General features: G+C 40.4%; 1 protein-coding gene across 2 annotated transcripts in view; it reads right to left on the bottom strand.

Moving 5' to 3' along the window:
* Positions 1-22,863, bottom strand: part of plxnb1b (plexin b1b) — a 130,073-nt gene that overhangs the window by 42,323 nt on the left and 64,887 nt on the right. For both annotated transcript variants that reach the window (XM_023292067.3, XM_023292068.3), the window contains exons 3-5: positions 13,982-14,070; positions 11,537-12,707; positions 7,743-7,925 (exon numbers count right to left, since the gene is read on the bottom strand). In XM_023292067.3, the coding sequence (XP_023147835.2) occupies positions 7,743-7,925; positions 11,537-12,697 (1,344 nt within the window). In that variant the 5' untranslated portion in view covers positions 12,698-12,707; positions 13,982-14,070. The remainder of the gene's footprint in view (positions 1-7,742; positions 7,926-11,536; positions 12,708-13,981; positions 14,071-22,863) is intronic.

The following is a 22,863-nucleotide window of genomic DNA, read 5'->3' as shown; positions in this document are numbered from 1 at the left end:
GTCCATTCAGACTACACTGAATTATTCAAAGTACACAACAGATGGAGGGACAAAGACGAGTGACTGAATAACATTTCTGTTGTCCTGCAGGTAAACAAAAAGGAACACAAATTAGGACACCATCTTCTGTTCTGTCTGCCCTGAAAAAACACAAAATTTGGAAAATGAAATCTACTACAACTGTCAAAACAGGAGTGGGAAATGTAAGACAGGAAGGTAAACTGAATGCTGCATAACAACTGTTGCATGCTTGCAGCACAAACCCTTCTTTCTTCCACCATTATGCACTGAGCTGCCCTCAGCAAAACAAACATTTAGAGGTGGAATCCTAACTAGTCAGCAGCGTTTTATAAGACGGGTGAGGTTTCAGGAATTAGACTCCCCCCTACAATTATACTGGTTCCTGTGCCCAAAGCACCAACTTGGCTTCATTTAGTTTTCTTGTTATTCCTAGCAGTTGCAATTAACCAATCAAAGCGCACCGTGTTTGACTGCAAACGAGCCAGTGATAGGTCAGTAGTACAAGCTGCAAACAAACCTCGAACAGCTCGGCTTGGTTACTTCGACTTTATCTTTTCTCACCAAGCAGAAGGTTTCTTTAAAAAGCAAGCCTTGGAGTTGTGTTCTTTCAAATCAAAAAATGTAAGTCAACATTAATGATTCCTTCCCTTTTAGCATAAATCATAACAACATATTTCCTTGACTTGGTCGTCATCAACCCCCTTTCTACTTAATACTTCAAGGCCTATTGTTTCTGTCATACAGTAAAAACGTGTCAGCAGCCTACATCGAAATATTGGCTCTATTCTTATCATCCCTATATGCAGCTAAATAGGACTAAGCTGAACAAAGTTGCAGATTCAGCTACCGTATCTGTCTCCTTGTATTGATAACACAACATCATAACAAGAATAGTTACACATAATTTCAAACTATGAACTGCAAGAAGTTTCTGGATGTTTGGTTTTTTTTGTTTGTTTTTTGCATCTCTTTGGAAACAGCACGGCCTTCTAAAAAAAAAGCCTGAAATCAACATGCACAGTATTTTCCTAGTGCCCACAAGTGTTAACAATTATCACCATACTACAGTTAATTTAAAACCTTTTTTTTAATGTCACACCTGTTTAGTTCAAGGATTCATTCTGTTTTTACAGTTTTTAGATGATAAATTGTATATTTTTATCATTTATTTTCACATAAACAGGCTTTTCAAGCTCACCTGTGTGTTGTGGGGTTCAGAGAGTAGAACAGAAATTGCTGATAAGAATGCTCATGGATCTGTACATGTTTATGTATGTGTATCATGACAATTTTCCTGTTATAAATTGTTAAGCAATGTTAGCATTCACTGTTTTTCACCCTTCTGAGATGAATTCTTACACCTTTGACAGAAAAACTAGCTTCTGATTCCATGCATTATTTAATAGAGACTGCCAACACATATATTAACACTTAATTTTTCAAAAACAGATTAAAGTCTCTGCTGCTCTAAGGATCAGCAGTCACTGACAAGATGAGAAATATAAACAAGAATGAATGAATCTCACTATAAGCTCATTCAGTGTGAGTACCAGATGACCAATTGCACACATGCACAGGTCTGAAGCTGCATATTTCTCACAATGGGATCAAACTATAATCCTTAACCAATATGCGGAGTTTAAAAACTATAATCCAGACTAAAAGCAGCACAACTGCAGCAGCTGAAGTCAGGAAGGAAAGCTGATCAATATCATTGCCCCCCATGAACAGATGGGACTCTTATGTACTCTGTTAGATTAATGTGTGGCTTATATGTGTTCTTTAGTTTAGTTTTGGCCTTGTTTCATTCTTGTGAGCATTAAAGAACAAAATATAAAAACATAATTCATACCGGTGACTGGGCTCACTGTAAGTAATTATAAGGTCAACAAGTACAAGGCCTTATTGCTTTAATCAGTCTGTTTAAGGCTCATACTGCTATACAAAGGCCTTGAGAACATTATAACTGCTTTGACATTTCTTGCCATCAACAGAAAAAGAAAAGGTGAGAATGATTGAAATTCTCTCCACTGAGGATCTGTATCTTTCATATCTATTCTCATCAGGGTTTAGACAGTATGTAAAACCACTGCCTTCCCAGCAACCTCTCACTATCTGAGCATAGAACTCTGATGGACTTTCCAGGAATGATGATGAACTTTCCAGGAATGATGGTGTGTTGATCTTGAACATATCCTGCTCTGGAGCACGTCAACTATGCAGCAAGTTACTGTCATGATGTACGTGAACTACCAACCTCATCCTGGAAATACAGGGTTAAAGCTAAAGTTCCTTTGCCAACATTAAATCGTGCTTTGCCACAAAGGCCTCATAGAGACATCAATAACTTGATCTGTTAATGCTAAAGCATCCTCTACAAAAGTGTACTTCCAATTTTGTGGAGACATTTGTAGTTTTTCCTGTTGCCTTTCCAGAAATAGGCGTTCTACTGTCATGTGTCTACGTGCTTGTGACCATTCAGTTCATTTACTGTATTGTTACCAAAGCCGTGGAATGACTAAATGGAATGACTAATAAAAAAAACTTTACTTGCCACTTGAGGAATTACTGGCTGCTGACTTGGCAGAGCAGACAGGAAGCCCCATGATTTAACATGAACATAAACACTGATCTACAAAGGAGAGCGCTTTAATCAGCTGGGAAATAAACTGCTGAGTGTTTGAAGAGATTCAACAACAACAACAAACAGAGAGTCCATTTTCAACTGGAGCACTGACACAGCATCACAGTGTTTAGTGTGAGCACAGTTAAGAGACATAAATCAATGAAAACCTTATCCGTGTCACAAACAGTACAGCTAGTACAGGGATATAAATACCAAAAATAACTGCCCTGTGTACAAATGGTCAGGCAGTCAAAATCACACATTACACAAGGCAAACTTTCACTGCCTTGGGTCTGAGCACACATTTAACGTAGCGTGGTAGAAAAGACAAGTCAACATGGACATATTACATACACAATTGGTTGGAAAGCAATCAGACACCCTCCCTTTTTGCAAATTTTATCTATCTGGTGCATTTAGTCCGTCAATCTACACTCAAACTGAATAACTGAATGAGAAGGGACTGGGTCAGAAAGGTAACCAAGAAGCCAACAGTCTCTAACAGAGCTTCAGAAGAACCTACTGGAAGGATGACCATCTAAGAAACTTTCCATCATTCAGGCCTTAATGATAGCTGGACAGAAGCAACTTGAGGCACATGACAGCCTGCATTTAAAGAACTGAGACCACGAGAAAAAGATTCTCTGTTCCTGGACAAGAACTAAACTACATATGTTGCTCATCACCTGCTAATAACGTCCCTACAATGAAGCATGGTGGTGGCAGCATCATGCATGGATGAAAGCAATTAAATACACAGATGTATTTAAAGAAAACCCGCTCCACAAAGAATAAGAATCACCAAGTACAAAGGTTTATTGCTTTAATCAAGTTCTGTTTTAGGATTTTCCAGAATTCTACAATTTTAACGCTATACAAAGTAACTATGACAAACACAGTTGCTTTGGAAAGCAATCAGACATCTTCATTTTCTGCGAATTTTATCTATCTGGATACATTTAGTCCATCAATCTACACTCAAAATGAGTAACCCGGCAACAAGGGGCTGTGTCAGGGAGGTGGACAAGAACCCAACAGTCGTCTGCAGAGACAGAAGCCTACTGGAAGGATGACCATCTCAGCAGCTCTCCATCAATTAGGCCTTTATGGTTGGGTAGCCAGATGGAAGCAACTTTAGTTACAAGCACATGACAGAACTTTGAGAGTGTGACAAAAACAATCCCCTTTCTCAGACATAAATTGACCTCTAAAAATTGCCGATCCCCTGCTAATAGTGTCCCTACAGTGAAGCATGGTGGGGCAGCATCATGCATGGATGAAAGCAACCAATACACAAATGCATACGGAGGAAAAACTGCTTCAGACTGCTTGACCTGTGGCTAGGATGACTGAGGAACAGTCTTATAATGTCAACAAGTACAAAGCTTTGTTGCTTTAATGAGTCTCTGTTTTAGGATTTTAATGCTATACAAAGTGACCTAAAGCAACACTGGAGTCGTTTCAGGACAAGTCTGATTGTCCCTGAGTGGCCCAACCACTGCCCAGACTTAAACCTGAAGATGGAAGTTCTAATACTTCCCATGCAATCTGACAGAGCCTGAGATGATCTTCCAGGAAGAATGGGATAAACTATCCAAATTCAGGCATACAAAGCCTGAAAAGACTTAACTGAGAATACTGGAGGCTCAAACTGCAGCCAAAGAAGCCTCTACATAGTAGTAACCTAAGAGTTTGAATACTTTTTTAAATGAAAAATTCTTACAGATTTGCAAACATTTCTAAGTATACATTTTCACTTTCATTGAGTTACTGAGTGCACACCTTTAAAATTAAATATACAACATTATTTACTGCGCCAAAAGCAAAACTGTCTAAATATTCTGACTGTACATACATTTCCTGAATATATATTGTTAAATAAAAAGCATACCAAGGTTTATTTTTGTCCTATTTGTCAGTTTGCCAACTTTTTCCTCACACTTTAATGATGACAGCCAATAGAGGGCACAGTGTACTGCTTTACAGCGCAACTGAATACTGAGAGGACAAAGTATATTTTCTCTGCTGCACAAGAAAAAAGAAAGAAACGAAGAAAGTAACTGTATGGATTTGCAAGTTATTCATGTCTAAAAGTCTGTATTTTGCTTTTCCACAAAGACTTGTCATGAAGATTGATCTGCAAAGTGATACCAGACACAAGTTGGAAAATCCCAAACACATACAGTCTGGTACGTCAGGAGAACAGCAGGCGGCTGCCCAAGTTTGAATGTAAATGTTCATGGTTGGTGGATGCAGTCAGGAGGTCACAGACTGACAATGTGTCTATTAATGACAGTGACACTGACACTGCTGTTGATTGATAACTGCAGAAATGTGAATGAGCCTCTCTGTTAGGAAGTGCGTGTCTGCCAGTCAGCGATGACGGTGCACAACAAAAGTATGGAGCTCCATAAGATGCACACAGTGATGTACAACTCGAGGTTTAGCTGGGATCTTTGTGACGTAACTGTGTAAAAATATGTTAATGGCTTTCATTGTGCTATTTCTGCTTCTGCGGGGGGGCCCCGACCACAAGTCACTGCTGAAAAAAAAACAACACAAAGAGCCAACTGTGTGAAAGTGGGCTCAGAATCTGTAAACTCCTGTTATCAGTGGATCTCTCTACAACCTCCCTGATCCACTGACCTCCTAGTGGAAGTTATAAATAATCAAAATACAAACAAATACACTATTACAAGAAACACAACAACAGATATACATGTTCTATTCAATCACAAACACTTGTTATGCCCTTACTTTCCCTGATTTTCTATCCACAACAGGGCATTCCTTGTCTTGTTGTGCGTGACTGAGTTTCACCCTGGCCTCCATCTGAACCTACAAAGGATGCTGTCATGAGTGACCCCCACTGTGACTCAAATGACACCCCTGAGTTCAACTGCAGCACGTTGCAAATCAGACTTGCAGCGCATCACCTCAGTGGAGCTTCACGCTATCCGACCATTGAGCCCGACGCTTGCAGTCTACATTTCAACATGACAGCAAGGTGCGAGCATTTATGATCAGTGGGACCAAGTAGCAGCTCAACTATCCCCCCCAACTCACAGACAGAGCTTTTGTTAAAAATAGGCAAGTTCTGACTTACTGCTTCCTGCCCCTGACCTCCAGCCAGGCTCTGACCACAAAAAAAAGAAAGATTGTGCTTTAAAGACTGACATTTCACAACATGCACTTTAATTCAACACCAAAACAAACTAAAAAAAAAAAAAAAAAAAAAACCCAGAAATGACTAAAACCCAACAAACACAGTGTAAAAAGAGTCTAATGAGAGCCTTAGTTCCTACTAGATGTAATGAGGTTAGTTAGTTTCTAACATTAAGGTGTTTTCTACAATAACTAATTACAGTATTTAACTAATTGCCATAATTAATCCAACTCCAGGAGAACATTCCCGTTTCCAGAACATGATTTTGAAGATTTGAAGTATTGCTACTTTTAAATTAAAATACAAAAAATATTAACAGGAAATTAAGACTTCAGTGATTTTTCACAATCTACTACTTCGTGGAAGATGGAATATGGTTTTGTTAATATGGTGCGACTGACAGTGTGCAGGATTTCTAGGTTTTCTATTCAAGCCGAGAGCTGAAATGCTAGAAAATAATCCGAAAGCTTTTAATTTGCTTCAGCTCAGGTGTACAGACTGTTTCTCCACCTGTGCAGACAAATTAATTTAACTAAATCAGAGCACATCTGTTCCATCAGATTTGCGTGAGATGGATGAAAAATGTAAGAACACTGAATGTGTAGACACAAGGCAGGCCACAAGAACAAGTGCTTCTGCAACACAGTGGATGCAAACATTCAAAGAACTTGTTTTTCTGTGGTACTGAAAGTAGAGAAAGCATCATACTGCAGATACTGGGCAATAACAACAGAAACAGACAACATGTGCAAAAACAGAAAAGCACTGCAAAACTCATGAATGGAGGAAATCAGTGTCTGAGTTGATGATCAGTGACTGCTTATAGAATACCAAAAGCCAGAATGCAAATGGAACAGATCATTTAAAGGATGAAACACCTCAAACATATCTGACAGAACTCAACAATCAATCGATTATAAATGAAAATCGCAATTATTGCGTCTATTTAGGATATACAGCGTGTAGCACTTAAACAATGAGACAAACACCGTTCTTCAATTTTAAGGACTTCAAGCAGATTTAAACTATCAGGGGTAGTTTGTATCTTGTGACAACCCTTGTAAACACAGGATGAGACTATGTTGAGTAATTTGTAATTACGACCTAAAGGTGAGAAAACCAAACATAATAACAGCTGCAACAAATTGGGCAGCTGCAGCAACTGCCCTTCTTTTCTACCCTTGGACTCCCCATTAATTTATCAGGAAACGGCTCTAACACAAAACACAGAGTGAGGCTCATTTGCAAGCAGGTCTACCAGTTTTTTGCAGTCCACTGGCAAAAAGCTGAGGTCTAAGTAATGAATACGCATATGAACATGTTGATGTTCTAAAGTTGTAAAAATAAAAACCTTGCTACTTTAGCACTACAAACTGAAAATACCCAGTCTTATAGACTGTGTATTAACAGTGGATCAGTTGCAGGAGCTCAGGAAGTGCTGATTTACCAGGAAAACATTGACGATTTTGGTGTTCTTGTCATAGACCATTTACATAAAGTCTTCAAACCAGGACCCTGCTCTTGAGATTATTTCTACAGTGCCTTCCTCCTCACACAGACTGTTTTAAACCTCCACTGTCTGGCACAAGAACAGACAACAAGCAGCATCTGGAGATGAACGGAGAGAAGACTTGAACCGGCATCTGTTGACTGCCACATCTGTGCAGGTATTACAGTTGCATAAGAAACACCCAACACACGTTGCCCAAAAAGGCTCTGCAGTCAAAATAAGGACCCAAGATGTCAAGCATACCAGAGCATTAGTTCAGATTTCCAGAAATAACATCACAATCTCTGCATAACATCACAGTTAGCACATGTATGTAATGCACCTTGTTATGGATTTTTTGAGTGCCTGAACAGATTCAGAGCAGGACGCAGGTCGACAACCTGTCTGTGCATGTCTTAGAGTCTACAACGGTGAGCTACCTTGTGCAGGTTCCCTCTGGAGTCTCCCAGGAAGGCGATGGTATGTCCCGCCCTCACACTGACGGCCACGGCGGTGAGACGGGCGGACGGGCTGTCCAATATAGTCTCAACCTCCACGGCGATGCGACTGGCCATTGGGCTGGGGGTGTGGTCAGAGCCGCAGGGGTAGGCGTCCAGGGTGTTCTAATAGAGGTGGATAGTGGAGAGAAGTCAGTGTACAGTGACCACAACATCAAGTTCAAGAAAAAAGAAAAAAAAGACACAATAAATTCCATATAAGTTGAAAAACTGTCAACTGCATGGCTTGTTCTGAACAGAAATGAAGCCCTTCAGGTGATTTGTTATTAATTTTTCAGCCTGTTTGCCAGTAGCCAAAAATATAACAGCGCTGCTTTTAATGTGGTTTGTAAAATCCCAGCAGGATTTATTGTGAAGGGGGTTGGGGTTTGGGAACAAAGTAGAACTGGGATCCAGTGGCCTCTACGCTCTTGTGCTTTAAAGCTTACACAAGATTTGTTTTTGCTTCCACAGTTTGGCAGTAGGGAGTCTTTGCTCTGGCGGCAGGGCTGTTGTTTTTTGTTCCGAGCAATTTATTTTTCCACAAGAATGTTTGAAAGCGGGGTCATTGCTTCATCATTGGTAATCTTAACAATGGGAAATAGAGGCAATGAACCTGAGAGCCCTGGCCGCTGAAAGCTACTTGTTTTGATGGATTGCATGTTGTTGGCTGGTGCAATGTTATGAATGGATTCCTTATTTGGACTGTGCTTAAGAAATAGAGATTTCTTATGTACAAGCACTGCAGAATTTACATGACTGAGACACATACAATCAGTACAGTCGAGATATTTTCCTGACTTCAGCACTGCACAGAGCTTTGGTTGTAAAAATAAGATAAGCATGGGGAGTGAAGAGTAGTTTATCCAGCATGTACGAGGCCCCAGAAATTAAAGGACAACAAGCAGAGATGACTGGATGCTAAGAATAGATCCAAACTGCATTACAGCTATTGGAATAGTTATGAAGTTATGACGTCCAGTCTAGGAACATGGCTTGGAAGCTTAACTTTTGGCTTGTCACTGGTTTGGCTTCTAGGAGCCTGTGATTACACTGTAATGACACATGCTGATGAGTGCTGTGCAGACTGCAATCATCTAAGGAGAATAATAACCACGAGGCAGTAAGATGATAACAAAAGATTGCTAAAGTTGCATTTTTTGGCCACTAACATTCAGTACAAGGCCCAAAAACCTGATCACGAGTAACAATGCGTTTCTTTCCAACAGCTTAGAGCTCGCGTGCGAGTCTGCAGATGGGCTGCAAAAACTGACCAGGGATGAAGCCTGATTTGTGTGTTGTTTGTGTACAGGGATCCAATCAAGATTTGACATCCTAATCATGCTGTAAATCTCTTTTTAGTCTCATTTTTCTCCGCATTGTTCCCTGCTAACCATAAGGCTTCCTTTGATTTCCCCCTTTTTTTAACGCTGACTTTCAAAAAACACATATTCCCATCTGTCCATTCTGTCCAGCTATTTTATTTTCTTTCACTTTTTCGTCTTCGCCCTTCAGACCTTTGTCTCTGCACGGTGTGTCTTTATCCCCGTCCTTGTCAGGCCTTGTTAAACATCACCGCCAACCCCACCCAACTAAGTACGGTTAATGCCGCCGATCGATGCCTCCCTCAACAGCAATTTTATTTAATTACACCACCAGCACTACCTTCTCCCCTCGAGCCAGTCTGCTGTACGTGGCTGCACAGGTTGAAGGTCCTACATCCTGAACAGAAAAGGACGCGATAACAGAAAAATATCTCTCCAAATGCAAAGTTTTACCAGAATACACACAAACACATCATCTTGTGTCAGGATGTTCACATATAGTATTATGACATCTGATTCAATCCTTCCTCCACAGCACTACATTTGTCTGTTACAAAAAAAAAGAAGTCAAATTAAATTTCATCCTCTCTCATGCAAAGGTCACTTTGCTGGAAGGGGACAGACCTGGACAGCTTCAGATGCATGGCACGAGCTCTGGCAGATGGAAGCTTTTATTCAGGATAGTCGTGGCCAAAGAAGTAAATAAAAAAATGACTTGGACAACACAGAATAGGACGTGTTCTGCAAACAGAACCATAAAAAACAAGGAGGTTTATGTAGGTGAATGTCATGTCCATTGGGTTATTTAGTGATTGGTTTCACAATTTCGGCCAGAAAAGTTGCTTTTATTCACACCATGAATGACAGGCACACAAAGTGGGCAGGTAAAGAGACGGCTGCTTAAAAACTTAATGGATTTTTTGACTGATCTAGTAGCTACACAACTGCAGCCAACTGTGTTAATTAATGGGGATCTAGTGCTGGACAGACTGATGGCAGCAGTCAGGTCGGCTGCTATAGTCTCTGAGGTAACTTATCAAGGACGAGGCGCTCGCCAAGCATTGCTGACTTGGTGGAGACGCAAATCTTTGACACAATTGGTGAACTTTCCAGCCATTATATCTTTTTAAAGTGAGCCACCTCACTGTAAATGTAGTTTAAAAAGCATCTTCCATCATGTTTAGGCATGGCAGGCTGCTGGGCTTGCAATTTAGCGTCTATGAGAAGATTTTCACTCAAGAATAAATACCCCCCTGAAGATCTTAATAGCCACAAATGACATTTTTACACCATAAAACACAAGGCCACCATTATTCTTGCAGGCAGTCATTTTTCTTCTTTAGAAACACCCTGTCACACAAACGTGCAATTACACACACTGACAAGAGGGAATGGAGCGCCGTCACTGCTATCTGTGTTCAACTTGTGGTCTCATTGGCAAAAGCTACTAACTAATGTGCAATTCTGTGGTGGTTGTTAAAAGAAGGAAGATAATAAAACTTGTTTTTTAAAATCAGAATTATTTTTAGGTTCGCAATTTTTATAGTCTATGGCACTATTATTGTTATATTAACCAACTCTATTTGTCTCCACTCCATTGGCACTACAAGTTGAGCATTAAATATAGCGAAATGTTACTTTAATCTATCGTATGCCCTGTCATTAAACTAGGTAGCTGCAGTTCCTCTTTGTTGGTGCAGTTTGGACGAACTAAAGCAAACATTAACTGAGTTCAAGCTTAGAACAACTATTTGACTTTCTCCAGCAGAGTTAGAAGCATCTTCTTGACTTCTGTTAAAAAAAAAAAAAAAAAAGCCTTTTTTTTTTTAAATTTACAAGTCATACTGCGTAGAAGATATTTTTGACTCCATGTTACTTCTGGCCATTGTTGTGCTGTTTCCATAGGCATTTATAATGCAGTAAAAAAAATGAGGCCACAGTGAGGAAAAATGTGACAAGACTACTGCCTATTTAAAGCTTTGGCATAATCCTTTCTTTTGAATTTCTCGAGTGCATGTGGTTCCCCTTTTTTCTACCTGTAATTTTTTTCTTGTTTTTTACAAATACAAATACATTTTCCATGCCAATGAGAAATATATTATTCACTTTCCCACACAGTAACTCCTGAAATCTGACAACATACATTTGCTTGTGTAAGACTCAGTCAAAGAAATGCTTTGATCATAGATAAGTTTTACAATCCCAACACACCACAGAGTGACAGTCCGGTCAAAGCCTTTCAGTAAAGTTACCACGGCAACAAATCCACAGTCACTTGTAAGTTTAGGATTTGACTCCAATGATTCAATCCAAATTAATTCTAGAACAAATTATGTGTTTACTGCTTTGCACTTGGTAAGTTTTTTGGAAAAATGAGCAACACAAATTGAGAAACAATTAATTTAACCTCACCTCTGGCAGGTTGGCACAGTTGGATTTGACTTCGTACTCGATGTAGGCCGCCTCCAAACCAGCTTCTTTGCCCATCTGTGTGTAGCACAGGTCTCTGGTGGAGTTGATCCTTCGGTCCACATCTTCGAGGTTAAACTGGCAAAGAGCCGAGTCTTCGCTGGGCCGAGTAGATGAAGCCAAACGAGTAGAGAAGACACCAAGTAAAGACTCTGAACCTTGGCTCTCTCCACCATCCTTGGACAATCCCAGTTGGACAGCTTGCAGAAGGTTGTAAATTTTACCTGCCCTGGATCGACACGTCAAAGGTACTTCCACGTAGGAGTAATAGGCCTGGTCGTCCAAACACACGCGAGATATGTAGGTTCGGTACTCGCGCGACTGTGACTTTAGGTCCCGTCTGTAGAAGAGGAAGTAAACATGGTGACGGTGAGCAAACGAGGCCACAAAATGATGGTCGTACTCTGAGAGGCGGCCAGCCACGGCCAACTTGGCAGTCTCTTCGTAAGAAAAGACAGGATCCTGGGCGAGGTTTCGTGTGGAAATAGGTGGATGGCTGCTGGTGTAACCCCGACCCACAAACAGCACCGGCTGCCTGTCAGGATGAGAGCGAACCACGAGTCCGACAGTACTAACATTGGGGTGGTTAGCTGCTACATATTGAGTATCCACCGGCCTCTCCGTGGAGAAAAGTACCATATCCACAGAATCCAGACTACGTTTCTGGCATATTCCCTGGTTGACGCTCCCACAGGTAATAAGTTCCATAGAGTAAGGATCAACCAGCAGCAGCTTGTTATGGTTGCTGGTTTCTCTCGCCTGAGGGCAGTTGCTCTCGGTTACAGGAGGCAAACACTCCCGGCTGTCTGTGACCGGTCCGGTGTCATCCTGGAGTTCAGGTTGGAGAAATCGATCTAACTGGAACAGGTGATCCCGGGCTCCAACGTAGACCCGACCCACGCTGGGGTCAGGATGCAGGGCCAGGTGCTCGAATAGAGTGTCATTCCGGATAAAGGTGGGATAAAGATCAGAGTGGGAAGAGTCTGATGCTTGGGCCACAACACTGGGTAGTGAAGTGAAGGGCCAGCCGATGGCTAGCAGCAGGAGGGACAGCAGTGCGTGGACTGCTAGCACTGAAAGACGACGTACCATCCCCGGAGGCATGGCAGCAGAGCTGAGGGAAAGGAGACAAGACAGGATGTCAGAAAGGATGTTGCTATTCAGTCTAACAGGATTTGTCAAACATTTTTGTTAATATTACAGACATAAAAACAGATATCACGACTTGCTGGATAAAGCCTCTTGAACTTCTTTGTGGTATATGCTGTAACTTGCTGTTTTTGTTGAACATAGAGGAAACAGTGTTGTTATGAGACAATCCTTAATTTAGTCCATTTCAAGTAAATAATATTAAAAACTGTTCTTCATTTCCTGTGCACACTGTGGATCAGGCTGTAAACAGGCCAAGGAACATTTGTTTCAAGGCCACAAGAAAGCCAAATGAGTCTTCCTTATCCACAACAACATATTGTTTTATAAATGAAGTCATTTGGGGCCTCAGTATGTGATGACATCTTACCTATTCGAACTGCATGTTCTTTGTTCCAATCACTGCTGGAACTATCTAGCTAATGCTGGGTCTGGCAGATTCCTCCCTACTGGGGTCGTTGAGTTTTTAGTATCATTAGGTAAAAAGTCATAAATTCTTGCCATGACTTGGCTGACAGGTACGGCAGATGACATGCTGGTCCCCAACAAAACTATTTTTGTTGTCCTCCATGACCAATGCGATTAGGAAGCAGACAGCAGAGACTCTCTAAACTGTTTATATGGCACCAACAAAAGCAGAACTTGGGCGTCAGTCAGGACCATATCCAGCTGATAATGTGTCCTTCGATCCAAGAATTGAACAAAGAAGAATTAACACACAACTTGGCTTCTGGGGCTTCTTCAAAGGAAGCAGTGTAGGTAGTGGGCCTGAACTATGAGTTGTAATAGACAAATCATGACTCTACTCATAGTTACATAGCAGGTAAAGGCTTATCAATACTGAAGGAGAATTACTGAAAAGTTCTCATTGAAGTTTTGTGATGGAATTTGTTATTGTAAATTCTCACAGCAACACTTTCATTTTTACTGCAAATGTGTGCCATGTACATGTATACACGTGTATTAGTTCCATTTGTCAGTTGTCAGTTTGTTTAATTACTAACCATTTGTAGCTGTCTTAAAAGATATATATTAATCAGCCCCTATTGTTGACATATGCCACATGCTTGTGTCTGCAAAAGTTTGTTCTGTCTGCAAGGACAACTTAGAAAAACCACAGCTAGAAAAGAAAACCTAAATATTTGCTACTTTTAGAATTTATGACCACACAAAGTGATATTCAGTTGCTAAAACAGGAAGAGGAAGACACAGCATAATAAACCATCTCAGACTCATCACCATTTGTTTCCAGTGGTCTTCTACAGAGGCATGTTACCTCCTGATCTCCCGGCAGCTTTGGTTTAAAAACACATCTTTCCTGATGCAACCTGCAAAACAAAGAAAAGACAAGATACATCAGGTTTGTGTGTGATTTACCAAATGCAAAGACGACACACCTGAAGGATATTTATATTTAGGATACTGTAGGCCAATCCCAAGTCTCAGTCTTTGCTTCTAACACAAACACAGACATTCAAACCACTCGTATTTTTGGCATCACTGCAGTCCACTAAACTTTGTGGGAAGCTCATTCCCATTGAAATTCCTGTCAGACCTATGTCTGACAGACTACATCCGTTTTTGTGTGTAAAAAAGCCTGCAGCAGAGGCCAAGTCAAGTAGTATGAGTCCAAGAGGGGCTTTCAGTGCCACACACTCTCTCCCAGTATACAATCCACACTCATTGCTAGGATACAAGGTACAAAACCCTTTAGTTTCAGAGTCCCTGCCAGAAAAACAAGTTGCTGGGAGGTAAAAGAGAATAGCATTAAGAGGAGGAGTAGAGTTCCCGTGTTTTGACACCTGAATCTATGGTTTCATGCTTACTTAGTGTGAAATACTATAATGTCTCCTCTGGTTATGACTGCTAAATTACACTCAATTCTCCTTTGCATTCCACATACAGTGTAGTCTGCTCGTTACCTCCCTCTACTTTCAATCCACCTCCTCCACGGCCTCCCAACACTCCATCACTGGCACAGAAGCAAGATTATCCCTTACCAGTTCAGGCGGATCTGCAGTGAGCTTACCCAAAAGGGAATTTGGGGAAAAAGACAGACAAAGACTGAAAAAGACACTATTCATCCCAGTGAACACGCCGAACCTCACACACTCTACACTCTGCACACACACAACTCTTTCCCTGCCACACTAAGAGCATTAGAAAGCATGCTTTGTTGGTGGCAATCTCCTGTATGTGGGAATGAGGGTAAAGGCCTGGCAAGAGGCCAAAAGGGGAAAAAAAAATGTCTACGAGCATAATGGTTATTACCATTGTTATCTAAATAATTTAAATCAAATGTCAGTGCAATTTAAAAGTCCCCATGAGGTGCCTCCTTGCAACTGTTTTTCCGCTCATAGGCATGTATATCTACTGACAATGACTTACAGATTGATTCAGTAACAGATCCTGAAATCATTAAATCCAAACCAAGTCAGACTCCTTTGACCCGTCGGGTTGGGGAGAGCCAGTGTTCATTTTTAGTATTCATCAACTCTCTGGTAGAAGAGTGCCTCCCAGCATAGAAGCCCCATTTCAGTTAATACAGTGTTTCGCCTGTTTCCATGCAACTTACAGATTATGTCACTTTAGCCATGATAGCGATTTTTGTCTATCTCAAATTATTGTTTGCTGAAAGCTGCAAATGAAGTAGTCAAAAAGTACAGTAAACCGGGTTGCTATTACACCTGGCTGATCTTATTTAGACAAAGTTTCAAATTCCTGCAGTACATAATCCAATCAGGCTCAACTTCATTCAGAGTTTTTGACACCCGAGACAAAGAGAATGGACTCTTGATTCAATTTCCTCACACTCGGCCTCAGAAAGGCAGAAGTTTTTTGAGGTGACTTCAGCGAGTCAAAAGGTATCACATTGACGAGAGAGGTGGAAAGGAAATGTGTTCCTGTAATTGCCTTTATCCAAATGTTCTCTCGCTTTTGTGTAATGGACTCTACCGCATTCCGGCACTTTCTGCAGAAATAGTCACTTAACTCAGTTCCTCAGTTCAAAGGGTAAGTGTACACAGTAGGCACTCCAGCACTGGTGGAAGATGAGATCGTTCATGGAAGTTAACGTACCAATAGTTCACTGTGGAAACACCTACATTGTTCTTATACTATACTTATACTGCTGTATAAAAATATTAACATTAAAATATACCCAAAGTCAAAGTATTCCTTATGGTTAACAATCTATTTCAGTGCAATATGTAGTATAAACATGTAGTCTTTGGTAGAAATTATATAGATAACAATATTTTTAAAAAAACACAACTGAATCTGCTGCAAAGTAACTACTGATTTAGAGCTTATAATAAACACTGGAGCAGAAAAAGAATGCATAAATGGAAACCATAACATAAATGTTAATAAAGAAAAATAGTTTAGAATTAAATAATAAATAAGATAATTAATATCAGAAATAATAATTAAGTTAAGTGCAAGTGAGCCAAAATCGTACAGCATTTAATGCACTTTCTATGGATTATATGGCTTTTTTTTTTTGTAGGGTGAGGTTGGCAGGGAAATTTGCTTTTAAAATTTGCCTTTCCACCAGCTTTGACCTCACTTATTATATATATGTATCATCTCTACCTTTACCCAGTATTACATTATTATTCAAGTAACTTTCTTTCTTTTGCTTATATCTTTGTCAAGCACTTTTTTATTTATTTCTGAAAGGTGTCCTAAAAACAAAACTAGTATTATTAAGACTAGATGGCTTAAAAAGTCTTGCAGAATCTAGTGGAAATAAAATTTTAGATTGTGCTCCACTGGTAAATCACCTCTTTCAATATATAGGCCAAAGATAGCACATTAGACATACTCAGCAATGTTCTGATAATCAATATCATTGTCTTTTTTGTGTCTGATTGATTACATATCATGAGTAAAAGGCAATCAACACTGAGGATTTGACAGAAGATTTAACTGTTCTATTTTAAGCAAGCATTAACACCAGGATTCAAAATTTTACTGTAAATGTTGTCCAAATAGTAGCTATCAGTCTCCTTAATGTCCAATAATCAGACAACCCCTAATCTACTTCAGCATATATTTTAATAATTCCCTGATATGCATATATCTTTGTCACAATTCTTTCTGTAACATCATAAAGCATGTTCAAGTAAAAAAACATTATCCATTCATATACAGATTTCTATTACGATGTTAACGATTAATGATTAATTAAATAATTATTGGGAATAATCAATTATGAAGATGAAGGGCATGCAAGTCAGAAAATGTATTGTAGATCAGATGTAGTACCTTGTTTCCCCACTAGGTAGAGTATTTTACTGTTTAGTGGACGCTCATATTACAGGCAGTTACATGTTAGCAAAAAGACAGCATAATCATAGGGGAATAGCTAACAACAGGCCACCATGACAAAGCCTTCTTTGCTGGTTAATGGTTTCCGACTAATCCTCAAGTAACTGAAAGTTACCAGGACGGTGTAACTGAACTGAATAGTTGATATCAAATGGAGTTTTAAGTGAATATTAAACGTCTGTAGTAGTAAGCGCTTTGAACCCAAATTCTATACCATGAACTGACTAGTTGACGGTGGTGATTGTTGTTTGTTAGACACTGTTGTGGTGTGTGAAGGTGACAACGCTAATGTCATACTGAATAGTTCTGCTGATAGAAAAGCATCCTTTCAGATGTCTAAATGGCCTGAAAGGGTTTGGTTTGGCGTGAGCTTAGAGACCAGACCAGCATTCCTTCAGATATGTTGAGTTGCCAAAGACGGTGCAAGCAAAAGGCCCCCCTGCCTTGTTCACAAAGACAGAGATTAAGTGTAAATGTACTTCTTTACTTGTACTCATGTATTGCTAAAGTGACAACTAGTTACGGCACCTGTAGCAGATAGACAAGACCAGCAGGATGGAATCCCTGTACGACAAACCAAAGTCTACCAGACTCCACAACACAACAGAGCATTCCTGAGAGGCACATTCAATTGAGCCATCATCCGCTTCATTGAGTCCAGCCTTTCATTCATTTTCAATTCAGCATTCTGGAGGAGACAACAGCAGGGAGGGGGGACGGGCAGAGCATATCTGAAGCAAAAAAAGGCTGGCAGAGTACAAGCATACAGAAAACAGGGTTACAGGAAGACAATGGCGAAATGGGAATAAGGGGTGTGGAAGAAAAGTGGGGGAAACGACGAGGGGAAATCACCACAAACAAGTGCCAGCAAGCCTCAGTGCTCTCTGAGAACTGATGGAATGTGACTAATGATAATAAGCCAGAGAGAAAGCGAGGGAGACAGAGGGGGGAGAGAGAGAAATGAGGGAGAGAGGGAGTGAAGGAAGAGGAGGATGAGGTGGCCATTAATTACAGTGCCTACCCATAAGGCCCCATTCAACACTCACTCACTTGCAGAACAAGGGGGAGGGGAAATAAAGCAAGTTTCTAATTAGTGACATGATTGTAAGCATAAACACACAAAAGTGCACAAGCGCGCGCACACACAACTATAATGAGAAGTCCTCCTCCGCACATTTTAAACAAATAAACACCCTCCAAAATGCACACACAGACACACATGGAGAAGCAGCAGCGAGGCCTTGTGGCCATCTGCAATCAGTCACTGCCTTTACATCAACAAATAATGTTTACAAAGGATGCTTTAGTAGCTCTGAGAGCCCACGGTGTTCAATTACACAAACACTGGCTGCCAACATCCTCCTCCTGCTTTTCCACAACACAAGCTGTGCTATACGAGCGGCGTAAACCATCAGGACTACCTCGTAACACTTCACACGAGAGACGAGGGGCTCTGCAAATGTTCGCTACTGTCACTCGAGAGGAAAACAGGATTTATAGGCTGCGAGTTTACACACGACTCAGAAATGTAACTGCAAGTCAGAAGGCGGGGATTGACAGATGCTGCATCACTGGCTGATATAACAGAGTCAGAGTTAGCAATATTCTGTGTTATAATTACACAAAATGAATGTAAATAGATGTAGCACAGAATGTTACACTTCCAGAGTTAAGACATGGAACATGGAATGTTACGTCTCTGAGCCCCAAAGTCTACTTTTGTGATACGTGATACGGTTTGACCGATATGGGGTTTTCAGGGCTAATACCAATGCTGACTATTGGTAAATGAGAAAGGCAGATAACCAACACTCAATGTAATGTGTTAACAGCTTAGCAGAGAACCTGTCATTCATAACTAGGCTTCTTCATTAATAAGGGTCACAACAGCTGAATATGTAAAACACAAACAGGAGTTATTGAATTAGGAGCCTCTCCTCTGTTTATGTGGGAACGACTGAGATTGATCAGTTTGTCTCCCGCTGTTCTTCTCTATTTTCTTAATCTTTCACTGTTCCATCACTTTAATTGTCCACCAAGGTCCAAATCTTAAAGCTTTATCGTTCGGGTTAATCTGCGGCTGCCTTCTAACGCCAACGGCTTGTTCAGTTTCTGCAGGTTATTTCCCTGCCTGAGAAACATTTCAGAGAGCACAGAGTGTCGACAGATAGAGAGAGGAGGCTAATTCAGATCGAAAGTAGCGCATTTAAGTTAGCGATAATTGGTCAATAAAAATACTGATACAGGTAAACGGAAAAATGCCAAAAACCAGCCACAATACATGGTAATCGGTCTATACCTAGTGAGTATCCCTCCTCCATTAAAGCTGTCTCCCATCTTTACCTCTCCCTTTTTGCTACTGTGTTCCATGAGAGAGGTAAGAGATATTATGGGCACAGATATTTCCAGGGTTAACAATCAAATTCTGAAGTTAAATTTGTTTTGTGTAGGAAAACATTTTAATGGCTGTGTTTGACTGGAGGATTTTGTTGAGAGCATCATTGCAAACTTATCCTCGTTCAGATTCTTCATACGATACTGCAAAATACAACTGGTTACGCCCCTATAGGTTTATAAAGAACTGGAGCTGGGAAGGAGTCAGGAAAACACAAAGGAAGGTGAAGAAAACCTTCAATTATTCATGTCCTTCTCGGTTACAAACATCTAACAAAGTGAATGCAATGTAAACCTTATGCTCAGCACCACTGTGGCACTGCATGAACAAATGTGAACAGGACAACTGCAAAGCATTACTGTACAACAACTGTTAACAACAGAGACGCAATATCAGAGGCGGCCACATCACTCATCTTGCTGTATGTGTTCAACATTGCCTTCTAAGACGCTGGAGCTGCACACTGGACCTGCACAGCTGCCAAAGTGTTAGATTCCTATGATTTATACAGCGTGAAGGAATAAAACTGCAAAAATATATCGATGCATAAGCACACGACTGTAAATCTTTTTGACCTTCACATAAAGCAAATCTTGGTTCTACTTTTAAAGCGCCGCCTTTCTTCCATTTTTATTCACAAGCGTGTGCAGAAGTAGCAGGAGTTACTGCTCCAACATCCAGCATTCCCTCTCAGTCGCTGCACCAGTCACCCTGCTGGTGCTGGAGCTGGACAGGCCCGGCTGACTGGCTGACAAGAAGTTATTTATAGAGAAACCCTCAAGAATCGCCGCCCATCTAAAAAAGAACACATTCCTCCTTGGCTGATGAACTTCATAGAGAGGGAGGAAAGAGGAGGAGGAGGGAAATCATCGCCCTGCGCTCTTTCTTCCGGAAAACGTCCTTCCAGAAATTAAGACATAAAAGTCCCTCGGTTTCCAGGATCAGGTCCATTTAAGGGATAAAGTCCCTCAATGACATGACAATGAGCTTTTCTGGACATGTTTCAGTGGTCAGGGGAGAGCCACTCGTCGCTGGGTGGGTAAAGGAAGTTCCCATGGTTGTTAAACTTTATGGCCCTGAAGAAATCACCCCCGGGTGACAGAGCCTGAGCCTGGATACACGACAGGACAGATAGCCGGATCTGAGGCACCACCTCCACGTTTGGGTGGAACTCAATGGCTTTGAACGAACACGTGCACGCATCTCCTCTTTCCTCAACATGAATCTGAATCAGAAAAGATTTCAGTGCCGAGAAGAAGTTTGGCTTAAAGTTTCAGTGTATAACAGTAAAAAGTAACATATAGATTAAAAAGGTTTTTATAGTCAGTAGACAGTAAGTGTTACAAGACAAATAAGAAGTAAGTGTAATCAGTCACAAAGTAATAAAAATGCTTCCAGTGTGCAGGAAGGTGCAAATGATTCCCCTGAGAAAGTACAAGGCTACATACTATGCAATGTCAACAACTTGAAACGCGCAAAAGGACATTACTGTTCCTGTCCTAAAAGCTGCTGTTTACTAGATGTGACGGCAGAAATTTCTAATTCAGTCAGTAAACAAAACGCAACAAATGGATCTTTCAAAGCTGCTAATTGACTAGCACATAAATTTCAAGATTTATCGTTGTTTAATATTCATACTTTAATTCAAGAACACTGGAAGCAACATATGACACTTAATGTCTCATTTTTCAATTATCCTTCCTGAAATTGCACCTCTAAAGCAAGAGCAGGCAGTATTTTTTCGGCATCATTGGTCAAAAGTTGTTTGGGAAGTATTGTATATTGCAAATCTGCTAATTTATTAGCATGTAAATGTAAGATTTAGAATTAAATTTTCATACTTCCATTCAAGAACACTGGAAACAACATAAGATGCATATTTAATCTTTTTATGTCTATTTTCTGTATTATTTCCCCTGAAATTACAACTTTACAGCTGGAGTAGGCAGTATTTTTTGGCATCACTGGGCAAACATTGCAATTGGAATGTGATCTGAGAGGAAACTAGACTTCTGCTCCTTCTCATGGTTTTATTGTCAGGCTTTAGACAATTTAGCCCATGGTGGAAGATTGTAGCCAATCACTGGGCTTTTTACTAATCCAATCAGAGATAGTATGATAAGCAATAAAGTCCAAAGTAAGAGTGGAATTGGGGGGTGCAATGGATCAGGCTAAGGATTTTTATTTGGGCAGACCGGAATTGAATCTGGCGTAAAAACCTCAAATGAATATTGACTTTTAGCTCGACTATCTTGGGGTTCGGGGGGCTTAGAACACACATGGGAAAGAGATGAGCAGCAAGAGGAGGATTATGCGTTTTAAAATTTTGGCATTTAATTGTTTTTAGCATTTTTGCCTATCACAGATTTATTTTTTTATGTCTTCCAGATGTTGGTCTATTTCAGATTTACTCAAGCTCAAAATCTTTATTGCCATCAGACTTCTGTCAGCAACCATCCATTAACGGACAAACCAAAGACAAGATTTTACAGTTTCAATGAGAGGTCAACTGATTACCAGCCTGGCCAAATATCCGATTCGGTATTAAGCATTTTGCTGATTACTGGCATCCCCATTTTTATTATTTTTTGACTGATTCCAGATAAATATATTGAAAAATGTGGTACTTGAGGCAGCCTCTTTTTTTTCTATCTGTAGCCATTCTATGGTCTTAAGCAACATCCCACCCACAGTACTATCTGACTTTTCCACAAAGATTTGTGTTGGAGTGCAAGGACTGCAAGTGCATCTCATTTCCAAATATCAGCTTTTGTCTCCTTGGTTACTCACAATCGCTATCAGCCCTGAAAAAAAAAAAACTGTTAAATGAATGAGTTCTACTTTATTACCAGTACTTAAAACATACTCACTTCAGCAATAAAAAAGGAGCAAAAAACCAGACAGATCACACTGCAACAGTCCTTTGATTCGTGCCGACATGACAAAAAGGCGAATGTGTGGTGGAATCAGATGTTAAGGGGCATAAATGGGAGCAAGTAGCGAGTCAACACGGCTATCATAAACAAACAGCCACAACCGCCAGACAGGAAGCTATAAAAGTCTGTCGAGTTTATCTGGATAGTAACTCATATACAGACAGGTGTGGCTAGCAGCACACACATCATAAAGCATCTACAGTAGTGCAGGGCAACAACTTTTCAATGCACTCGAGCAGAGAGAGAAGCTATAATGCTTTAGGGTAAATCATATGTTCCACTCTGATAGTTGACACAACATGTTTGCGGCATCTTCATCTACATGCCACATTTTAGCCCAGAAGCACCAAAACAGTTCAGACAGAGATGAGGCATGTTGAGGCAACACTTAATAGATAGAAGAAACTGTAGCACAGTGCTGTAAATATAACTTTAATACACATCCTGTATAATGGCCA

Source organism: Amphiprion ocellaris, chromosome 5 (assembly GCF_022539595.1).
Source record: "Amphiprion ocellaris isolate individual 3 ecotype Okinawa chromosome 5, ASM2253959v1, whole genome shotgun sequence".
Lineage (NCBI taxonomy): Eukaryota > Metazoa > Chordata > Actinopteri > Pomacentridae > Amphiprion > Amphiprion ocellaris.
The sequence above is the reverse complement of the archived record's forward strand: the minus strand, read 5'-3'. Positions and strand labels throughout refer to the sequence as shown.